Consider the following 20039-nt stretch of genomic DNA (forward strand, 5'->3'; position numbering starts at 1 on the left):
AAAGGAACGGATGAATAAAAGCGGTACCCTGGAGTTGGAGCACTTTTTTAAGTACTACCACAAGATTCTAAGCAGGCAGTTAAGCGAATTTTCCGCGCCAAATGAAAGCAAAAATCACTAAAATAGAAAAAAACCCGATTATTTTATTGTGCTTCCATGGTACAAATTTGTCTGCCTTAGACCAGCGGATCAAACCTGTAATTCGCCATTCACACCAAACGTGCCTAAACGTCTTAAATTTTCCCAGTCAAATGAAATATTTTGGTAGTTGAGGAAATAATTCAGCCACTTCTGCTTTTTCCATACAGACTGTCTTGCACTTCGCATTGCGCGCAGCTTCTGAACCTACTTAAACAAAGTGTTTCGTTGCAGTGGTTAAAATTCAAAAGCACATAAGCTGGTAAAATTGCCAGTTAAATCCATTAAGGAAATTTTTTAAGTTAAAAAACACAAAGGCCAGTCAAAACGGTGGCTAGAGATGAGATAGTGATTAAAGTGCAAATAAAATTTTACGGCCTGTCATAAACTTGGGATTCATCTATCACGGAATATTTGAACAAACGAGCATGGTTAAAGTCATAAGAGGATAAAAAATAGCCCATCATTGTCTTCTTGATGAAATAAGATTTCTAACATGCTTGTCACTGAGGCTGTCCCCGAGGCAAATCGAGCACTAGAGAGCTGCCGATTTATTGTTCCAAGACCCCGCTAGTTAGTATCAGTGAGCAACCGTCTAAAGCCAGGAAGAGCTGCAATTATCCCAATCAGCTTAAGAGCATCCTGCACCCGTTCTTTCGTTTTCAATCCGACCTCCATGTTTGACACACACGGTTAGGTGCTACCGATAAGTAACGCATGACACATATTTGTGACGTCCAGGGCCGATAAAAAATTGGTGTTACGCACGCATGGGATGTTGGATGCGAGTTTGCTAGGAAAATAAGACAGCAGATGAATCAAAATGTGGACATTTAAAACCAGCCGCCGGTTCGGAAATAACTTAAAGGGGGAAATGGCGCTTTTTGCGTTAAGAAGGTGTTAAAGGAACACGTCTCCCAAGAATCAGTGGACAAAAAACTGGAAAAAGCATCCATAATTTTTAAGTATATTTTAACTGTTGCCAAGAAAATATTCTGAACGTTTTTGTGACGCAGATGCCTTTAGAAAAACCAGGAAAAAGGTGGAATGATTTGCTTCGTTTTTAAACTATTTTAGATGATAAGTTTAGCATAGACGAGTTTTTTTGAAAAAGAGAAACCTCCAGTTTTAATGTTAAAATAAAACAAGTTAAATGGGACCAAATTATGCCACCTTTTGTCAATATCACTTTGCATATTCGGGTGTCCTGGTGCTGGAGAGGAATCGGCCCCCATACCCGAAAAAGATTTGGATTTATTTCAGCGGCTTTACTTGGATACCTTAGCCTGATAAAGCAGAAGAGCTTTTCAATTTGCCTGTTTGAGAAAATACTCAGTAATCTTATGAGTGTGAAGGGCCTTTTGATGAGTTTACGAAAGATTCCGAACATGCGTTACCACGGCAACGGAAGATTAAAACAACAGAGCAGGCAACCAGCTAACTGTAGCCCCGATGATGACAGTGAAGCAGTTTTCACTCTTTGAGTCACCAACATCAATTAATTTGTACGAAGAGAGAAAAAAAATGATCTCTTTTGAAACTCAGTGGTTTCCCCTTTTTAAATGGGAAAGTTAGATATCAATAAAACAAAAGTATGCAGGACATTTACCTTGATGCAAAGTGATGCTGGAGGTGAAACCAGCAACTCACCTTAGGGCTTAGCGCGTGAACGCAAGCGGGGTGTTGGTGTGAGTGCCCGAGGGTGGAGGCGACGTCGGCGCAGCGGCAAGTACAGTGCCATCGGCCAAAACGTCTGCTCCCACCCCTTAGCCAATAAGGAGTCGGCATTGCTGGTCACCGCAGCCAATCAAATTCCAGCGTTCAGACCGAGGCGGTCTCTTCCTCCTCCGCCGACGACGATCGATAGGGCAATGCAAGCCGAGGGCGGGCGGGACAATTGGATCTCCTTCCACGCTTGATGTCATCTTTTTTGAATGCAAATTTGGCAGCACGAACTTTTTTCTGGTAATTTTTAGCACGATGGTTTAATTATTAATGCCCGAAATTCTCAAAATGACTATTTTCTGAATTGCATTTGGGCAATTTTTTGGTCGTACCTTCTTTCGCTTTGTGTTTGGCTGCCTTTCTTGCAAAGCCGTCAAAGTTTGAATTTTTGGTTACCTTGTGTCGACAAATTCACATACAGCCTAAACTTCTTCGACTGCTGGTTGGGCATTTTACTTCTACCTTAGCAAAATCGCCTCAGCTAAATGTCATAGTGGTCATGGTATAACTGAAAAGATACAAGGACTATTATGTTTGTTAGAACGCACCTTTTCAGGTGGCGTACAGGAGAACTGAACCGAATTCGTGACCGAAACGGTGTCATGGAGTCTCGCAGAAAAGACCAACCACGATTTCCACGCACTGCCCGATCCAAGGTTATGAAGCGGGAAACAAAGTAGCGAAAATACTACAATACTATTTGCTTGGGTTCATTTCTTGCTACCTTGGGGTTTTGGATTTGACCCTACATCAAATTCACCTTGACCAGATTACTAACTCTGTTTACTTAAGAACAGAAAGTCGGAGTAGGTTTATGTGAATTCATCTGTTTACCAAAACTGCAATTCATGCGAACCCGTAAGCACTGACCATCCCTTGTGTCGCCCGCCCAAATTGTTCCAAAAACAACCAAAATTCTGACCTATAACATTTCATTACACAATAGGGTGCAATTGTAGGGGAATTTGAACCACTTTGTCATTCCTGATTCCATAAAGGTTTTCGCAATTTAAGAACTCCAGCGATTTTTTGTTTTTTCAACCACATTCCGCATTCATTTTAAAGCTTTCGACCTGTATGGAATAACTTTCTCCAACGTAACCTAAGTCAGGCAATACTGTAACGACGATGGCGGAGATAAAATTCAATGCCTGCATAAAGCTTGTGTCTTTTGTACAACCTCATTTTTCCGCAATGCATAATGTTTTCCGCTAACCAAGCTTCTTGATTGTAGGAATTTAAAACAGGAGGCTGAAATGTTATTTTTGTTGGCTACGACCTGTGAGTGGTTTGCAAGTGCTAGAATTTCGTGATGAAGGTCGTTGCGAACGCAAAGCCATGGAGACCACCGAGGGTAATGCTTTCTTGGTAAAGAGAGGACTATTTAACGATTTGATATTTGTTTACCTGCGCACTAAACTGCCCTGTTTCTGCAGCCTATCACATTTGAACCACCGCTCCATAATCTCCGAAGTCTTCAGTGCTTTGATACCAAATATGCCAACTACATGGTTACATCTTACCGCCCTCGTTGGTGACCCGGGTCCTGCTCACGATGCGATTTGAGCACTACTGTGTATTGTAAAGTACAGTAGTGTTGTAAATTTCTAAAAGAGAAAGAAATCCTTTTTTGTTATTTATAACACATAGCATTCCGAGTCTTCCCCAAAGCGTCATGAAGATACAGTGGTATGGGAGAAGGTACATGACTAACATATAGAAGGGCCGAAAGACTACTGGCATGGGCCAGAGGTCATTCTGCCGAGTAAAGGTACAAACTGCAAAGAATTAAATGCCCGTGCACGCGAACCCTGAGCATTAATAAATACACTGATCTTAGTTGTGCATATTTAATGTGCCGTAAGTTATGCGACTCAGATTTCTCTCGTAATAACTGGTATTCTTGTGCACAATGGATAAAACACCTAGAATAACCTACCGTAAGTCTGCACTTGACTCACTTAGAGTAAATCTAAAATAATTTTGACAAATATTCAGCTAGTTTTGGAGCAAGTATTAAAAATAAAGCGAGTGAAGTGACCATAGCACTTTGATTACATAGTTACCCCTTTATTTGGGTTTTGCAGATGCTATAATCTCCGCTTTTGTGCTTCCACTAGGCTCCATGGCCTGCGGACCAAGCCAGTGACCCCCAGCTTTCCTTTATGTCGTTAATACATCCTCCGTCCTAGCATTAAAACGTCCTTTGTCCTAAAAAAGGCCCAAAACATTACGCAGTGCCAATATTTGCTTTTGAGTTAAGACAGTGATCTTTTATTAGGCAAGCCATATTTGCCCGTTCATGCGGCACTTGCGTGGGGATAGTTCAATCCGGATGGATACCACTAATTGCCGTGTAGAACCAAAAGGCAAAGTTACTTCAGAATTCTGTAGGTTTTTTTAATAATCAGCATAAAAGTGTAATACGATAGTGGTTTATCCCTCGGTATTGGTGAGGCGCCACTTTTGTACTTTGAATTAGCCCCCTTGTACCTCGCTTAATGGGCTGGTCTTTTGGGCCATGCCAATAGCCTAGACACCTCCTCCGTGCTGAATGTATATATTCTGCCAGAGCATTGTGTCTTCTTTCGTCTTTAGGGAGTCTCGCGATGCTACAATATCTTTGAAAAATATGACATGTTTCAAAAATAGCGGTTTCGTTACAAATTATAAGAACCTACTTTTCGATAATTAGGCTAAATTTTTAACTATTAGATTTCTGTGAATTCTAATAAATGACTATTTTAGTGGTTTATATAGATCAATATACTGAGGTCAAAGTGTTTTATGTGAAATACCTTGGGGGTGCCGTTTTTGATGGTGGCATCAAATGAGTGACAACAGGAAGGATGCAATAGCTGGTTCACTGTCTGGTTTTTCAGTTCGCGCTTTAACGCAACCTCTAGACGTATTAAAGATCCGCTTTCAAGTAGGTTTTGACTTATGCTAGTGTCTTTTTTGATGAGATGGCCGAAAACTTCTACACTTTTTCCATACAGCTTCAAGTTGAAAGTATTTCTGATCGAAATGGCGGCTACTACCAAGGCATATCTCAAGCCCTTCGAAGAATTTTAAGAGAGGAGGGTGTATGTGGTCTTTGGAAGGGACATTTGGCCGGCCAATTCCTTTCTGTGATTTTTACAAGCTCTGAGGTAGGTCTGACCTGTTGAGTCTGTTTTTATTGATGTCTGGACTTTTTGCGTAAACTTTAGCATGCTCGCTGTGTGTAGTTTATTTTGATGAATTTGACTTTTTATTCAAACGTGCTCGACTCACCGCTTTTAATTGTGTATCCTTGTCTTTACTTGGGTATGGTACTCTTGTGTATTTTGGGGTTACTATTTCTTACATCGTATCAATTTTTTCTTTACCAAGCTCAGCTATATGCTGGTTAACTACAGCCACGTTTAGCACATCTATCTACTTGGATTTTGCGTCTGGAGCCATCCCTGCAGTCGTTATAGGCATTATCTATATATTGAAAGGTATGCTATTAGTGCACAGAAGAATTGAGAGGTTCTAGACTTGGCAACAGGCCAGAACAACGTAATATTGGTAAAATTCATGGGCTTTAAATTTTTCGCATGTTTAAAATTTAAAATGTCAGTGTATTACATAGTCCGGTTCGTCTTTTAAACCTCTTTCCCAGTCGTCACCTTTCATCCGGCTGTGATGACTTTTCTAGCAAATCGATGTCAACTACTAGACTGGAACGATGATGATACGATGCAACCAATGTTCGGGTATGCATGCTGTGTAGGTGTTTGCTGTTTTGAATATTTTGCCCTCTGCAAGGGAAACTAAGACGTCAAGTGTCGGTTTTCGGAGGTATTGCGAAAAGCTAGTGCATGTTTTTCACATTACGCGCTGGGTGGTTTCCGTTATAAAAGCTTAGGGGTAAGGATAGGGTGATTGGCACGATATTTTCAAGCTATATTGCAAACAATTGCTTTTTACCATCTTATTCTAAATGCCTATTTTGCGTTATGTCCGACTCGTTAAACCCCACCCCAATCAATGGCAACTGTGAAGCTTCCGGAGATCAGGGTTTTGGCGAAAGCTGGTGTCTTTCCTTGGCGTCCATTAACAGATTTTGTCATTCATATCAGATCCTTTTCTTCTGTGGCATTTAGCTTTGTTATCCAGTAAATGAAATCACGTTTCCTACTAATTTAAATCATGCTTACTTACTGCTTTTCCCGATATATTGCGCTACGTTATCTCTGAGCCCATGCTACCATGCAGACATGGGAGATTTATTAGTAGGGTGCATGTAGTTGGAAGGCTCCAAACACAGACAGTATGCCGAAGTAGTTGAATGCGAACTTGTGAAAGTTCCTTCTTACTATAAACAAGCATTTATTGCATAAATAAACTGCAGAGAAAAAAATACACGTTTTGTTATTCTCTGCTCCGCATGAATTGGCTCTGATGGTTTCCCGGATCAGTTGTTATGCATGCCCTTTTAATGACCTAGATTAAAGTGAGCATGGTCAAATTCTGTGGCATAAAGGATACTTCTTGGAATTTGGCACGTAAAAGCTTACGCAATTTTGAGGTCTTTGGAATCATTTAATCAGAATCAAGTTCTTTTGTGATGCTTTCCGTTCTCAAGCCAGGCTTTCGTCCGAAAAGTGCGGCTTGGTTGTCGGACTAGGAGATTGGAAAATTTTGTTCAAACTCATTGCGATGCAGCCAATTTATTCACTTGAGCTCAAAGTTGGTTGATCGCTAAAGCGGTTGCTTGGCCCATGGATCTCTGCACAACTTCTTGTAAGACCAGGATGATTTTGAACTACGATATACATAGCTCGTACGGCTAGGTATATGCGACGCCTTAAGATGACTTCGTTTCCTTCTGTAACAGAAATTGAAATGCCAACTTTTTTCCGATTCAAGTTCTTCCTTTTCCACACGCTTTCTGATTGGTCTGTCAATTGTTTGCACTGCCATCGAACGGCTTTGAATGACGCAGTGGCAGGCGGGATGGCTGGTGGCATGACAACTGTCATTTGCCAGCCCATTGACGTCCTTCGCACTCGCTTGGCGGGCCAGGGTTACGTAAAAATCTACCAAGGGTTCTTCCACGGAGTCCAACAGATGTTTTTAAACGAGGGTCCAGCATCACTTTGGCGAGGTCTCGCTCCCTCTCTCATCCTTATTGTGCCGCAAAACGCAATTGCTTTTGCCACTTATGAGGGGCTAAAGCGGTGGTTCTGCGGATTCCAAAGTGTGTTTCCTTTTGAATGGAAATTATGTGTACTCACATTTTGCAGTCGATGCTAGTCCTCAAATTTTTCCCCCAGACTCATCAATTCTATTGACCCTCTTTTCTGGCGCGGTTGCGGGTTGTTTGGCGAGGTCTGCAGTGTATCCACTAGACGTAGTGAAGAAACGCTTCCAGGCAGTTGGTTTTGAGGAGGCGAGGAGGCACTTTGGACGTCTTCCAGTGAAGAGTAACAGTGAATTCGGTCTGGTAACTGCGGACTGTCTATGGCACATTTACTTGGAGGAGGGATTCATGGGCGTCTTCAAGGGATGGACGCCAGCGATGCTTAAGGCTGGTTTTTCTACTGGATTAACCTTCACTTTCTTTGAGATATACAAGTCACTTCTTTGTTAGTTGTTTTAAAGCATGTCTTTTTTTACTCTAGGAGTAAATACATTTTAAACCCCAGATAAATAAAAACGTATTGGTGCCTTGATGAAAGTCCTGTCTTCCCTTTAATGGATGAGATCGGTGTAATCGAGAAGTCGGAATTTCCGCCCATTCCGAATTTGGGCAGATGCTTGATTAGCTACGGCAGCTGACACAAATGTTTGGGTGTTCTCACGGGGGATGCTGGAGATATTTTTGCACTTTGTATTTAACATTTGGTGTTATTATCGTCTAACTGGTATTCTTGATGAGTTAACAAAGCGAAAAAAAAGTTCAGGGATGTGCATGATCGTCTTACTTTAATTAGCATTAATGAAGTTGCCGATCATTTAGGAAATGTTCCGGAGTTGATCGGCCGTACATATAAATACGCAGACTCATGTCTACAGCTTCTGATACCTGCCTTACCTTAATGTTGAGTGATCCTCCATACTGGTATGGCTTGCTAAAACTTAAAAGATGACCTTAGATGATGCATCGGTAGGATGGCGGAATGGGGTATTCTAGCCGAATGATCGAGTCTGGAAGTCTAGATTTATACGAGCCCGTATAGGCTTTGGGGTTTTTATCCTCCCTTCTTGTTGTTATGACTCCTGACCATGCGTATCGCTTCGCATCCATTACAAATTGACTAGTAAAGTGGTTTCGATGCTAATACTGAAATAAGTGTCTGCTTGGATGTACAATTTATGTAAGGTGTCACTATACGCCAACGGCGTGACTAAGCGGATGCCATTAACCTCTGAAAAGGAAGTCAAATCGGAACCTGCATAGCCTTGATTCCCGATAGCCTTATCAAATAGGGGATGTTCTACTCAAACCGAGCTTCTTGTTCAAAGAATGAGGAAGCAAATGTGGGAGGGTGCGAAACTTAAACTCGTCACAGATAGGGTGAATTTAGACATCAAGGAATGCACTTTTGCAACTTAGGAAAAATTGTTCAAGCTGGGGATAAAAGGCTCCACTTTCCAAATTACTAGGCGTCGTTAGATGGAGTCGGCATTTGCAAGTGTAACGCATTAATTTATTTGACCCTTGATTTCATTAACGGTGCATTTAGGGCTTCTCTATTATATGTTCACTGCAAAAACGGCCTTTAGACCATGTTGGTGATCTCTAATACCATTCCTGCACGAATATTACGCCTTCATTCGCCTTTAATGCTACAATATATCCCGATAGTGCTCATGTGCTATTCATTAGCATCAACATCTTCATATAACCGAAACATCAATAATTTTCGATACACTGCTTATTTTGAGTTAAACTATTTGTGCATTTTAGTAAAATGACGGTGTACGTAGAAGTCTTTTAGAATAAGAGATTTGAAAATTATGTAAAGCAGCAACACTTCAGAAGTTGCACTTTTGAACTTTAAGTTAATAATGAATTCTTTTGGGCTGCTATGTTGCAATTTACTCTGGACATTGTTTTGTTTATACTTGCCTACTATCCTTGTTTCATTTAGGTTTATTACTTGACTTCGTGTGCATTACTGACCACAAGTCTTACTGGTGTGCTTGATCTTTAGGTGAAATTTTTTGTGGCTGATTGAACTCTTTCAAATAACTGGTTTTCGCCGAGTGATCTTTTTTGACTATGGTCCTTAGTGGTGTCTTTATGTAATCTTTGAAGCTATAATAATAGCCGGTCTTTTTAATGCCATTTTTTTGACCACAAGTATATTGTAAATATGGATGACCACAAGTCAACACTGGACTCCACAAGCCTCGTTTCCGTTTCATCCATTTCCGGCACGAATTCGATTTTGTTGCCACCTCCGCATCAACAGCGTCTTTTGGATATCACAGAATCAATTAGTCGTGGTGTTCTCGTTGCTCAAAAGCGTTCATTGGAGACAGCTCTTAAGGAGGCGCAGATTACTGCTGAGAGGGACTTAAAACGTGCCCGTCTAGAGAACCAGTTGCTGGCCTCAGAGAAAGCAGAACTGGAAATCCGGTTGAAGAACTTGGAACAGCGCTTTGAAGACTCAACTGAAGCCAATGACGAGTTACATAAGCGGGTGGAGGAGGCAAAGGCGGATGCAGAGTCGAGAGTTGCAAGTGTTCTCGCTGCCTATAAGCATGAGGATGGATTAGCTGAGGTAAAGCATTTTCTGTGCTTGAGCGCAACTTACTAGCTTCGCTTATGGTCGATTTATTTATCATTTTTTCTTACATCTTCCAGCGGGTTGATGAAGTAAATGCGGAAATGGCAAAGTTAAGATCGGATTTGGAGGCGAAATCTGTGGAAATTAGGGACCTTCAAATTGAAATGGAAACTCTTCGATCTGAATTGAGCATATCGCAAAGGTACATTGCTGAAACCGTGATTTTTTGCTGACCTGACTTAGATAACCAGTCATCTTCAAGTTAGGAAGATATAGTCATGACGCAGCTCATCAGTGAAAATCGGTTCCTGCTTTGCTTTCTATTCCAGAAAACAGAGCGATTTGCAACGTATTTGCGATGAAAATGAAGCCGCCCTGGAGGAGGCAGAGTCCTTGAGGAACGAAATCAGTGTAAGTGCGTGCCATAAGGGTTAAAAAAGTAGTGTTTACCTGGTAGTCAACATTTGGAGCACGTTTCCCAGGAACTGTAAAGCGTGCAAGACTTCTGCTTCATTGTCCCAAATGTTGTCCTTGGTAACTTTTTTATTGAATAAGGTCCTGCACATTTACTCTACAACTCTACAGATGAATTTAATTTGTTTATCGAATGTTAATCGAGTTTGATGACTGCATTGCTAACTCGATCGAGTTCGTTCGTATTTCTACTTTCATCTTCAGAAATATGTTCCTTTTAATTCTGTCCTCTACAAACTCCTAGCATTGAGGGTATTCCATTAGCAGTAGTTATCGAACTAGTCTTAGTGTTTATGAACTTTTGGAGCTATTAAGGAGAAAACATTCTCCGTTGGAGCTTTTCCCAACAAATTGAAGAACCAGATCACGCTCCTGTAATTTCTCACCTAATTTAATTTTGCTGGAATGTATCACACTTCCAGTAGAGCCCCAACATACTTGTGAGATACTTCTTGTTTAGTCACCGGACTCCGCCGACTTATGTTAGATTTCTCTATGCTTGTCTTGACATCTTAGACTGTATCTTAGTGCCAGAGCAGCAGTGAGATTCCCATGATTCTGATATCGTATTTATAAACAGTGCATCTTGATAATGTGCGTGGCTGATAGCGACCCAATTTACCCATAACTGCTGAGTCTCTCGGTGTAAATATAAATTTGTGTTAGGTGTTACTTTAACAGATGTGAAGTCCGTTCTGTCAGAGTTCTAACTGCATTTTTTGACATGATTGCAAAGGCAACTGTTTTTTAATCAAAAACGCGTTTTAATTATAACGTGATAGCGCGGTTACCTATTCATTGGTAGTTTTTTTTCTAAAAGGAACTGAAATCGGCTAATGCTCATCTAAAAGAGCAACTGGAACAGGCGGCTCACGCTCCTGGCAATGCCTCCAGCCTTCTGAGCCGCCCGGACGGTTCTGGCCTCTGCCTTCGTTCTTCCTCCCTCCTCCATAGCACTCGCCTGGAACAGCGCGTAGCTCGGCTGGAGAGCGAAAACGGCGAACTTCGACGCTCCGAAGCCCAATTGGTCACTGCCCGCGCCCAATTGGAGGATTTGAACGCTCGCCTTGAACGAGCTAATGAATGGCGAGAGCGCGCGCTATTGGCCGAGGAGAGGCTAGCCAATCAAAGCTCTGCCGCTGCAAGTGAGGCACTGGAGGAGAAGCGAATCGCTTTGGCTCAGTGCCAACGGGAAAATGCCCTCCTGCTCTCCGAAATGGGTCAAATTAGATGCGAGTATATCAAATACGCTGCTATTTACTAATTCTAGGTTAACATCAACGTCGGTAGAGTTGAAAAGTCTAAAGACGAAGTATTCTGCAGCTACGGTTGAAGAATCCAAACTGAAAACCACCTTAGAATGTTTTGAAAGCCGATTTCGACGCCTCAGTCGGCGCCTTAAGATTCTCCAACAAGTATGTAAAAGTAGCTTTGTGCTGAACACGTCGCTACTCGAGTAGTAAGTGAATTTTACTGCACAGGAGCGGGATATGTACAAGCAATTTGTGAGCAGCTATGATGATGCGGATGCAACTCTAGCCTCACCGGCTGGGGAGTTAGTTCATCAGTTCCAGCAGATGGTTGAACGTATTTCAGATTCCCTGAAGGTCTTCCATCAGCAGGCTGAGTCTGATGACGCCGAGATTGAACGGTTGATTGATGAAGTCGCTTATGTCTCGGGTGGCGCGCACGCGGTTTCTGTTGTACGTTGTCCGGCTTATTCCATAGTTCACCAGATGAAGTTTGGTGCTGTTGAAACTAATTTGTCTCTTTTCATCCTAGGCTGATGTCTCCTCTGCGGATTTGGTTCTTTCATCAACTGACCGTCAAACCATTCAACAATTACGGTGGGCTTTTCAAATTTGTGCGCTTGATAGAATCTTTGAGTTAGGGAATTTGGTATCATTCTATTTTTTTTCCGTTAAGAGAAACCATTAGTGAATTAGAACAACGTTTGGAAAGAATCGAGAGGGATAAACAATCGGCTGAGCAGGAAATCGAATGCATGCGGGCGTGTGTAAGTTGCGCTTTGTGAAGTTAGGATTTGTTGTGACCAAGACTAACTCGGTAGTTTGTTCTCAAGGGTGCGTACAATCCAGACGAGACGAAGGTGCTCCATTTCCTCGCCAATCCAGCTGACAGGGTGAAGCGCAGTCGAGAGGAAGAGGTGATTGGCTTACGCAAGGAGAATGCCCAATTACAGCAACGCATTAATGTGAGCCTTGCTACCAGTAAAATTTGTGGATTGCTTTCAAGTAACCCTGTTTTGTGAATTGGGAAATGAGAAGAATTGTTATAGAAGGTTTAACTTGCCGACTTAAATATGAAGCCAAATCCAAATTAGATGTGCGTGAAGCAAGAGGGGCATCATCGAAGTAGTTTTAAGACCATTATTTCCCTGGACTTAAAGAGCATGTTTCATGAAATGATTTGAAATACGCTAATATAACCAATATGAGGTAAATTGTCCGCGACAGTCTTTACATTTAACGCTATTATTCATAAAGGCTCTGAATTGTCTCGAAGGTAGGGCCGTAATTTACTATTGCCTTGTGCACATGGTACTCCTCCAGATTCTGCAAGATCGTCTTGCACGCTTCTACGAGTCGCGCGGTCAGGGTGGTGCCCTCGAAACCAGCCCGGAGTTGGGTGAGGTGACGATGGCGGTGGCAGAAAGCCTTAAGAATCATCCAGATCCTCTCTCGGAGATTCAGAGTAAGTTACCCCTTCTCGCTTATAAGGCGTCCTCTTAGCATTTTCGTTTGTGACGGAGATGTGTTATCAATGAACTTTGGTTTGGATGTGTCATCAAATGATACATTCGATGTCATGAAACCGTGATTGACAAAAGGGGTAAAATTGCTGCTTGATTGTACTAGCTAACTTTGCTAATGCCATTTTTTAAAGTTCGAATAATTTCAGTCGCTAATTTGCCGTAGCATCTCCACCACTGTCCAAATGCCACCGCGCCACCTTGTCTCCTCTGCGATAATTTGACTGCGAGGGCTTGCTAGTTCATTGTATTAAGCATTCTCCTCCTTCCTCACTATATAGCCACCTAATCGGGGTATGTGTTCTTAAACAATGCGTGAGGGAGAGCGTGATGGTGTTGTTGCATTTTTTCTGTCTTATTTCGTAAATTGAGCGCGGATTTTTAGTAGGGAGTAAAATTTCATTTAATGCCATTTTGCTGCGCCCCAGGTAAGGAGACTCGTGGCGATTTTGAGTTGTTGAGTTTGGAATCCCTTTCAAATAGAAAGTCAGAACTGTTAGAGCCCAGACGTTAAGTGGCCTACTTTCCCTTTTGATTTGAGCTTTTGCATTTGCACCATCTGGGTCGCGTTACTAATTTCGAGTAAGTAGGCAACCTCATTTAGTCCATACGTACTTTTTTAAAAATAGATATGCTAAATGACTAGATTGATGCGTTACTTTTGTTTTGAAAAGTAGCACACTTCTTTGACTCCTCAATCAACAACCACACTACCGGAAATGACGTTTTGGAGGGATCATTTCCACCTCGGTTGGAAAAAATATCATATCCAAATGATTTGTTGGCGTTTAATGAGTATTTCTTAGGTTTCCCTTTTTCCTACCACCGAAGGGAACACGCAAACTCCACTACCACTACTTAGCCGCTCATTTTTTTGCTAGTTTAAGTGGCTTTAGTAGCGGTTGGGATCAAGTTGATGATGAATGCTTTGGTGTATTTGGTGGAAAAGTCGGCACTCCACTAGGATCGCCGTAGCGTCCTTCACAAGGGGAAAGAGAATAGTTTCGACATATGGATTAAGGTTAAATTGGGATTTTCAATTGTACAGGGGTAGAGTAGTGGTTCCATGGAGGTACTGCGTCCAGAGTACCCGGCGAGCATGCCATGGATTAGTCCGGGCATTGGTAATTATGATAGCAGGCAATAGTGGTGGTGCGTGGTAGGCGCTCCTACTTTCTGATGGATTGTCGACCCACAGCTCTGGTGAGATTGCACAAGTGACACCACTTTCAGTGAGAATAGCGAACGCAATCATTGCGCATGAGCATTTGCAATTTTGGGAGGCTAGCCAGCACTGAGTACCGGCGGCGAAGACAAAGTGATGCAGCCTACCCTAAGTCGGTTCAGCCGTACTGACAAATTTTCCACATTGAGGAGTAAATTAAGTTTTCACCTCTTAAGACGTTCTCTTTTTTTTAAACCCCAAAGTCCCAGTTTGACTTGAAGGGGAATCATATGGAGAAAATTTCTTTAATAATGTGCTCCTGGATAGTCCTAACTGCCCAAGAATGACTGCAACATTCCCGATCTGGATTGTGTAATCTATCTCCTGACCTAAAAATATTTGCCAAACGTTTTATTTGCTAGTGTTTTGTAACTTTGTTGAATAAATTCCTCGCCAGAATCGAATAACTAATTATGATTTTCCCACTTCATCCTTAAAGGCGCATTTATTTCGCCTGGGCTAAGGTCTCCCTCCTTATTTTAATCACAACAACCTAGAAGACGGTCTTAGATTCATTTTTCTTTTCTTTTTTGGATACTCAATTCGAAGCCTCCTGGTTTGAGCGGTGCTGAAAGGAGGCAGATTATTTACTTGTTTCTAAGATTTGGAAATATTGGTATTTACTGCTTTATCACGAAGTTTCGAGATAAAAAAATCCTCGCCTCCATTACAGGTGGAATCTTAATCAGGGCACCTTTATGGCTTCAATAGTGAGGGGCTCGTAGACATTATTCTGAGCTGTCTGGAAAGCAGCGGGGTCGCTAAAATTGACATAAACTCCCCCAAGCGATTGTCCGAGACATAAATCTTCATAGAGAAAGTATGCGTTGACAATCTCCAGGGAGGTGTATTGTCATGATTGTGGCATTCAATTGCTGAATGTACACCAACCCTATTCCCCGTCATTGCCACAGCTGGTTCTTGGTTTCGCTTCTGACAACTGAAAAAGGGTCAAAATTGTCTCAGAGCTTGAACCGTCGTGCCTTGTAAAATCCTGCTTCTCGTCGTTTTATAAGCCTCACTGCATTAGCGGGATGGTTCAGTATCACCCTGATATACATCCACTCTAAATTGTGTAGTATTTTTGACAAGTGCATTACAAGTTTGATAGGCTTTGACTGCTGTTATATACCTCTAGGCCAGTAGTTGTTGTTATGAGGTGCACGTCTCGGGATTCTGCTAAGTTCTCGGCTAGAATGTTCAGCGATTTCAAAAAGCGTGTTTCTACTTGCCCACCCCTATGAGCAGTCTGGGGGTAGAGCTTGTGTACTCATGACTACTTACTCAGTGCCAGAGAAGAAGAGGTTCCACCTTGCTTGCTTATGGCATTATGATTGTAGTGCCTTGGCCTCATGGTGATGATCAGCACATTCAGCGCCAATCCGTAGGTGATATTGGCCAGTCGGGAGGACTGAACGCGAATGTTCAGACATTAAATCAGATGACTGAGAACTACTGCCGTATTGGAAGAGGAATGGTTTCTGGGGCTGTGGACACACCCAGTAACACATGTCAGCTTTTAACCAATTCTTGGTAAATAGCTTCGTCATGGGAAGGTTATTCCGTACCTTGAACCATTGCATGACAGTCTGTTGCACTTCATCATTGGTGGTGAATCCACTTCTTTTTCTCCTCAAGGAGGGATGGTGAAAGTAATGTTTTAAAACTTGAAAGATCGAGATTGCTTCTATCAGCTGCTGTTGAGACTCCGCCAATTTGTCATTTCATCGTTTCCGATGTGATCCACCTTTCTGCCCTAATTCCGACTATGCTGGCATAATCAACCTTCTGCTCGCTTATTTCCCGCAAAATACTGTTTTCACCTAGTTGACACATTCTAAATTTTGCGGATGTTGGTGAAAGGACCTCAAACAGCAGATGATGCGATCATAGCCATCCACTGAAACACAGATGTTGCAGACACCACCCTTCATTTGTTGGAGAGGGGGCCGATCCCGGTTGGTAAGCAACGCTTGATTGGATGGCCAAGTGGCAGGGATGGATGACTTGGTCGCTGATTTGTTGTTTATGTTCTGGGCAGAGTTGAAGTCGCAGCTGCAGATGGAACGGTGCCGCAGCGACCGATTGATGGAGACTTTCGCCTCAGTAAGCAGCGAGCTACGCGAGGCCTGTGCCCTCCTCTTTGGCTACAACCTTCACGTTCGTCAGTCAGGCATCTACAAGGTGCAACTGCGTCCCAGCTTGCATTCCTCCGCTTCCTCCTCCACCACTACCTCTACTCCCTTCATCAAGTTCAAGGTGAGTTACACCGTGCCCTGTCTTCAAGACCGTTCTGCCTCTCACCTATCTGGATCGGCCATTGACCCCTCGTATTCATCCTCCCTCTTTTATTTTTCTTATTCTATCCTCATGATCGTGACTGCCACATCAGTGCAACCATGCTTGACATTTTGGATCGCATAGCGCACACCTGAATGTCGGAATAGCCAGGCTGGCTACCACTTTACTTTGTGATTAAAAAACCCGGGACACATTTGATACGCCTTCGAGACATTCTCTTGCAGGATTGGTTTAGTTGAAATTTCGCTACTCACTCCTCAGCTCCTCTCACCAGAACAGCTCTTTTCTCCCTTTTGAAAATGATATTTTTCGTATATGTTTATTGAATAATGCTGTTTTGTCGCAAAACGATTTGAGGGAATAGAGTTGCGAAAAGTTGATGAGTGAAAGAGAGAATTAAGTAAGTGGTATCGCAGTGGTTACGGGGAATCAACTCTGTCCCCATCCCTGCTTCAGGTAATTCAGTCCTGAAGTCTCCAAGTGACCCTTTCGCATACTACGCAGTTATTTATTTCTTACGCAGAAGGGAATGGCTTTTTTCTTTAAATTGCCATACTTTTTGTTCTGGGGAAATATTGTACAATTTAAGCAACTATCAATTTGTGGGAATTTCCTATTTACCAGGAGACAAGTAATTCACCTAGAGCAATAAAATGTTAATTTGCTTAGCATTCTAAGCTTTGAAATGTGTGACATGAGTGAATTAAGCCTTCCCTACCAAAGGTCATCTCCTTGAAATCGCAGCTTGGATACAAATGGGGAAGACACCACCTAAAAATTGAATGCCTTTTTCTTCTCTCAATTTTCACCTAAACAGAGATCAGGCGATGCCCTCGTGGTTATGGAAACAACCTTGGAGGGTGAGAACGCAAGGGACTTCCTCAATCTCCGTCTTCCCATTCCCCTTGCCTTAGCACGCCTCTTGCTACTCACGAATGGAGTGAGTAGTATCAATTCTATAGAGCAATCAACAATGCTTATGTGAAATGGCAAAAATGTGGAGGCGAAATACACAATTTTCTACCTCTTTACCGTCTGATTTTGAGTGGTTTTTAAAGACTCGGAACTAATAAGCTGGCGATTGCGTTGCGGGGGTGTTGTTATGGTCCGCCGGGTTTGTCGTTGAGGGACGCGCTCAAGTGCTCCGAATAATGAAACACCTCGCTGGTTGTGGTGGTCGTCTTTCCCTGGTGACACTCTGACAACAAACGCAATACTTATTCCCTTTTATCAAAAATGTCGGCTCCGTGACAGCTTTCGTGGTAAACACATGCCAGAAAATCTATGGTAATGCCATCAAATTATGAGGCAACACAGCATTTCGTTACAGGTTGGCTGTTTTATGCCTTGAATGACATTTACCATCTGTTCCGATGCACCTCTCCACTGTGTTTCCTGTGAGCCGATGGTATCAGTCCCCCCACTTCCTTCCTTTCAATACACACTCCCCTCGTTTTCGCATTCACGTAATTGCAAAACCCCTGGAAACTGTCAATGCCCTGTCACATCTGCGGTCATCTCCGTGGTCTTATCCATTCAAACAGCCAATGTATCCTCAGTACCTCGTTGTTTTCAACTGCCCACAATTCAGCTGAATAGCCGTTTGTGAAGAGAGGATAATGAGAATGCAGTGGATCCGTTGTCATAAAAGGTACTAATCTTTCTATTTTGAAATTTGAGAGCGGAGCTACTTGAACTTAACGTGGGTGTTTGGTAGCTTTTGATTCTTCTACACCCTGCGTAATTTATCCAAAGCAGTAATCCATTGAAGCTCACCAATAATGCATGTTTTCATAATTTACGGTCTAAATGGTTGATGGATCTGCGATCTTTCAAAGAATCTGGTGCTTGGAAGTTCCACGTCTATACCTCTTAAAACCCCCTTCAGGTTGATCCCAGGCACTATACTTAGGGCGACAATTTGTGAGGCACTAGAAGTCGCTCAGATTTCGCTGTCGAAGCCGCGTTGTATTTTGATAATGAGCTGGAGCTTGGGCTCTTAAGTATGAGCCTCGAAGCCCGATTTTAACCACCCGAAAACATCCCTTGTGGAGATATACTGAATGGCGAGAATAGGTAATGTCTGCCCCGCATTCAACGTAGTTGGCTTAGAAGTCAGGTAAGTGGTCGGGTGGTATTGAATCGGGAAGTAAAGGTGACAAGAAGGAATTGGCACTGAATATTAGTCTTACGTATTCTGCTAATCTAACATGTTTCCTACTAAACTTTAACGAACTTCGACGAACGGATGGAATATCAATCGGTCTTGAGAGGTGCAACGTCGATGAATTTTCACAATGCGCCTCCTTTGGACAAACCGAAATTTATTCGTAGAATTAATGCCGTTGGGAGCAAGCGTCTCCCAACTTGGCATCAAAATCTGACAAAGCGGGTATTAGGAATTCTTCAAAGATTACAAGTAGGGCGTGGAGCTACTGATATGGCTCGGAGGTCAGGCCACCCCGCGTAGGTACAGTGCTGGAGCCTTGGGTGGCCTGTCACCAAAACTGAGAGGTAAGCAAATAACGTATTGCTTAGCCCCTCCCCTCTTTCCACCGTCGTCCACCACTAGTCGTAGGAGCACTGGCCTAAAAGCAGAGTCAGACAACAAAGGACCAGTTTATCAATCATTCCGCGGGGGTAGGGTTTCACGTCTGTTCTCCCTTGTCACGTTGTTCCCACTCTATTGTTGCCCAGCCAAATCTATCTGGGTTCTATCCAGCTAGGAGAGAGGTGCGGGGAAGTCGTGGGTTCACATAGGTGATTGCTTTATGCCGTCATGGTAGACAGCTCCGTAACGAACTTCTCCGTTGTTAGTAGCTCTCCTGCAGTCCACAGGACTGGGGTAGTTGCCGCAGGTGGACGTCATTTTTTGAACCCTCGGCTAGGGGTCTTTGCATATTCCTTCATCCATAGTGTAGTGCCCTTCTTTGGTTACGTCAAGGCTTGTCACCCAGAGGTAGAAATCCGGTTAGGTGTCCTTTAGGATCAGATTCAGTCAATGCAGCGACCTAAGACCTCCTTGAAGATGAAGGATGACAATATTAGAGTAGTATGGTTATTGTTGACCTACAGTAGGGCTCGGGGCTACAATGTACAATGAAGAGGCCCTAAGTGTCCCGTTAGCAACACCGATAGTTAAACAAGCAACGACTTAGAGGAATAACACAACAATATTCAATTTGCTTGACTTGAATTTAAAAGTTCGAACAAAGAGTGGTTTAATTGTGAACTTCTGGAAAAATCTAATCTACTTTATTCTGGTTGCTTCTACATATCTGAAGCCCAAATGGAAGCGTGAGAGTGAACTGCCTCTCGAATTTAATTTGCCCCCTTATAATTGGTATTAGACCATGCTAATGACTGTTTTTATTTCCAAGATTAGAAATACCCAGATTTGAAACAATCTGAAACAATAGCTGCATTTAGCTGAGTGGACTGCCATAGGGACCGCTTTTCTTGGTAAATGCAGGTCAGTCCAGCCACCGTCAATCAAGATGGCAGGCAGTAAGGACAATGTGCGTCAAACGAGAATGGTGCATCTTTTTGTAAAAAAACACCCCCTAGCGGACTAGTCAAGTCTGATCAGGGAGGGTGTACTCTTCCTTCCAGGCCCGCATACGGGGTCGCACTA

General features: G+C 42.7%; 2 protein-coding genes across 2 annotated transcripts in view; one reads left to right on the forward strand and one right to left on the reverse strand. All coding sequences in view use genetic code 11, as the record gives it.

Moving 5' to 3' along the window:
• Positions 1 to 1926, reverse strand: part of EGR_03504 (hypothetical protein) — a gene marked incomplete at both ends in the record, with an annotated part of 9448 nt that extends 7522 nt beyond the window's left edge. Inside the window, one exon of the mRNA XM_024492753.1 lies at positions 1789 to 1926. Within this exon, the coding sequence (XP_024352886.1) occupies positions 1789 to 1926 (138 nt within the window). The remainder of the gene's footprint in view (positions 1 to 1788) is intronic.
• A 2767-nt stretch (positions 1927 to 4693) lies between these two features.
• EGR_03505 (Mitochondrial thiamine pyrophosphate carrier) lies at positions 4694 to 17390 on the forward strand (the record flags this gene model as incomplete). Its single annotated transcript, XM_024492754.1, has 17 exons — positions 4694 to 4792; positions 4863 to 5015; positions 6763 to 7093; positions 7140 to 7470; positions 9251 to 9626; positions 9710 to 9834; positions 9962 to 10043; positions 10927 to 11342; positions 11377 to 11521; positions 11588 to 11809; positions 11889 to 11953; positions 12033 to 12123; positions 12190 to 12321; positions 12680 to 12821; positions 15445 to 15606; positions 16146 to 16363; positions 17223 to 17390. The coding sequence occupies 17 exons, from the start codon at positions 4694 to 4696 to the stop codon at positions 17388 to 17390; spliced, it is 3258 nt and encodes a 1085-aa protein (XP_024352887.1).
• Positions 17391 to 20039: the final 2649 nt, after the last annotated feature.

The sequence above is a fragment of the Echinococcus granulosus genome (assembly GCF_000524195.1).
Source record: "Echinococcus granulosus chromosome Unknown EG_S00018, whole genome shotgun sequence".
Classification (NCBI taxonomy): Eukaryota; Metazoa; Platyhelminthes; class Cestoda; order Cyclophyllidea; family Taeniidae; genus Echinococcus; species Echinococcus granulosus.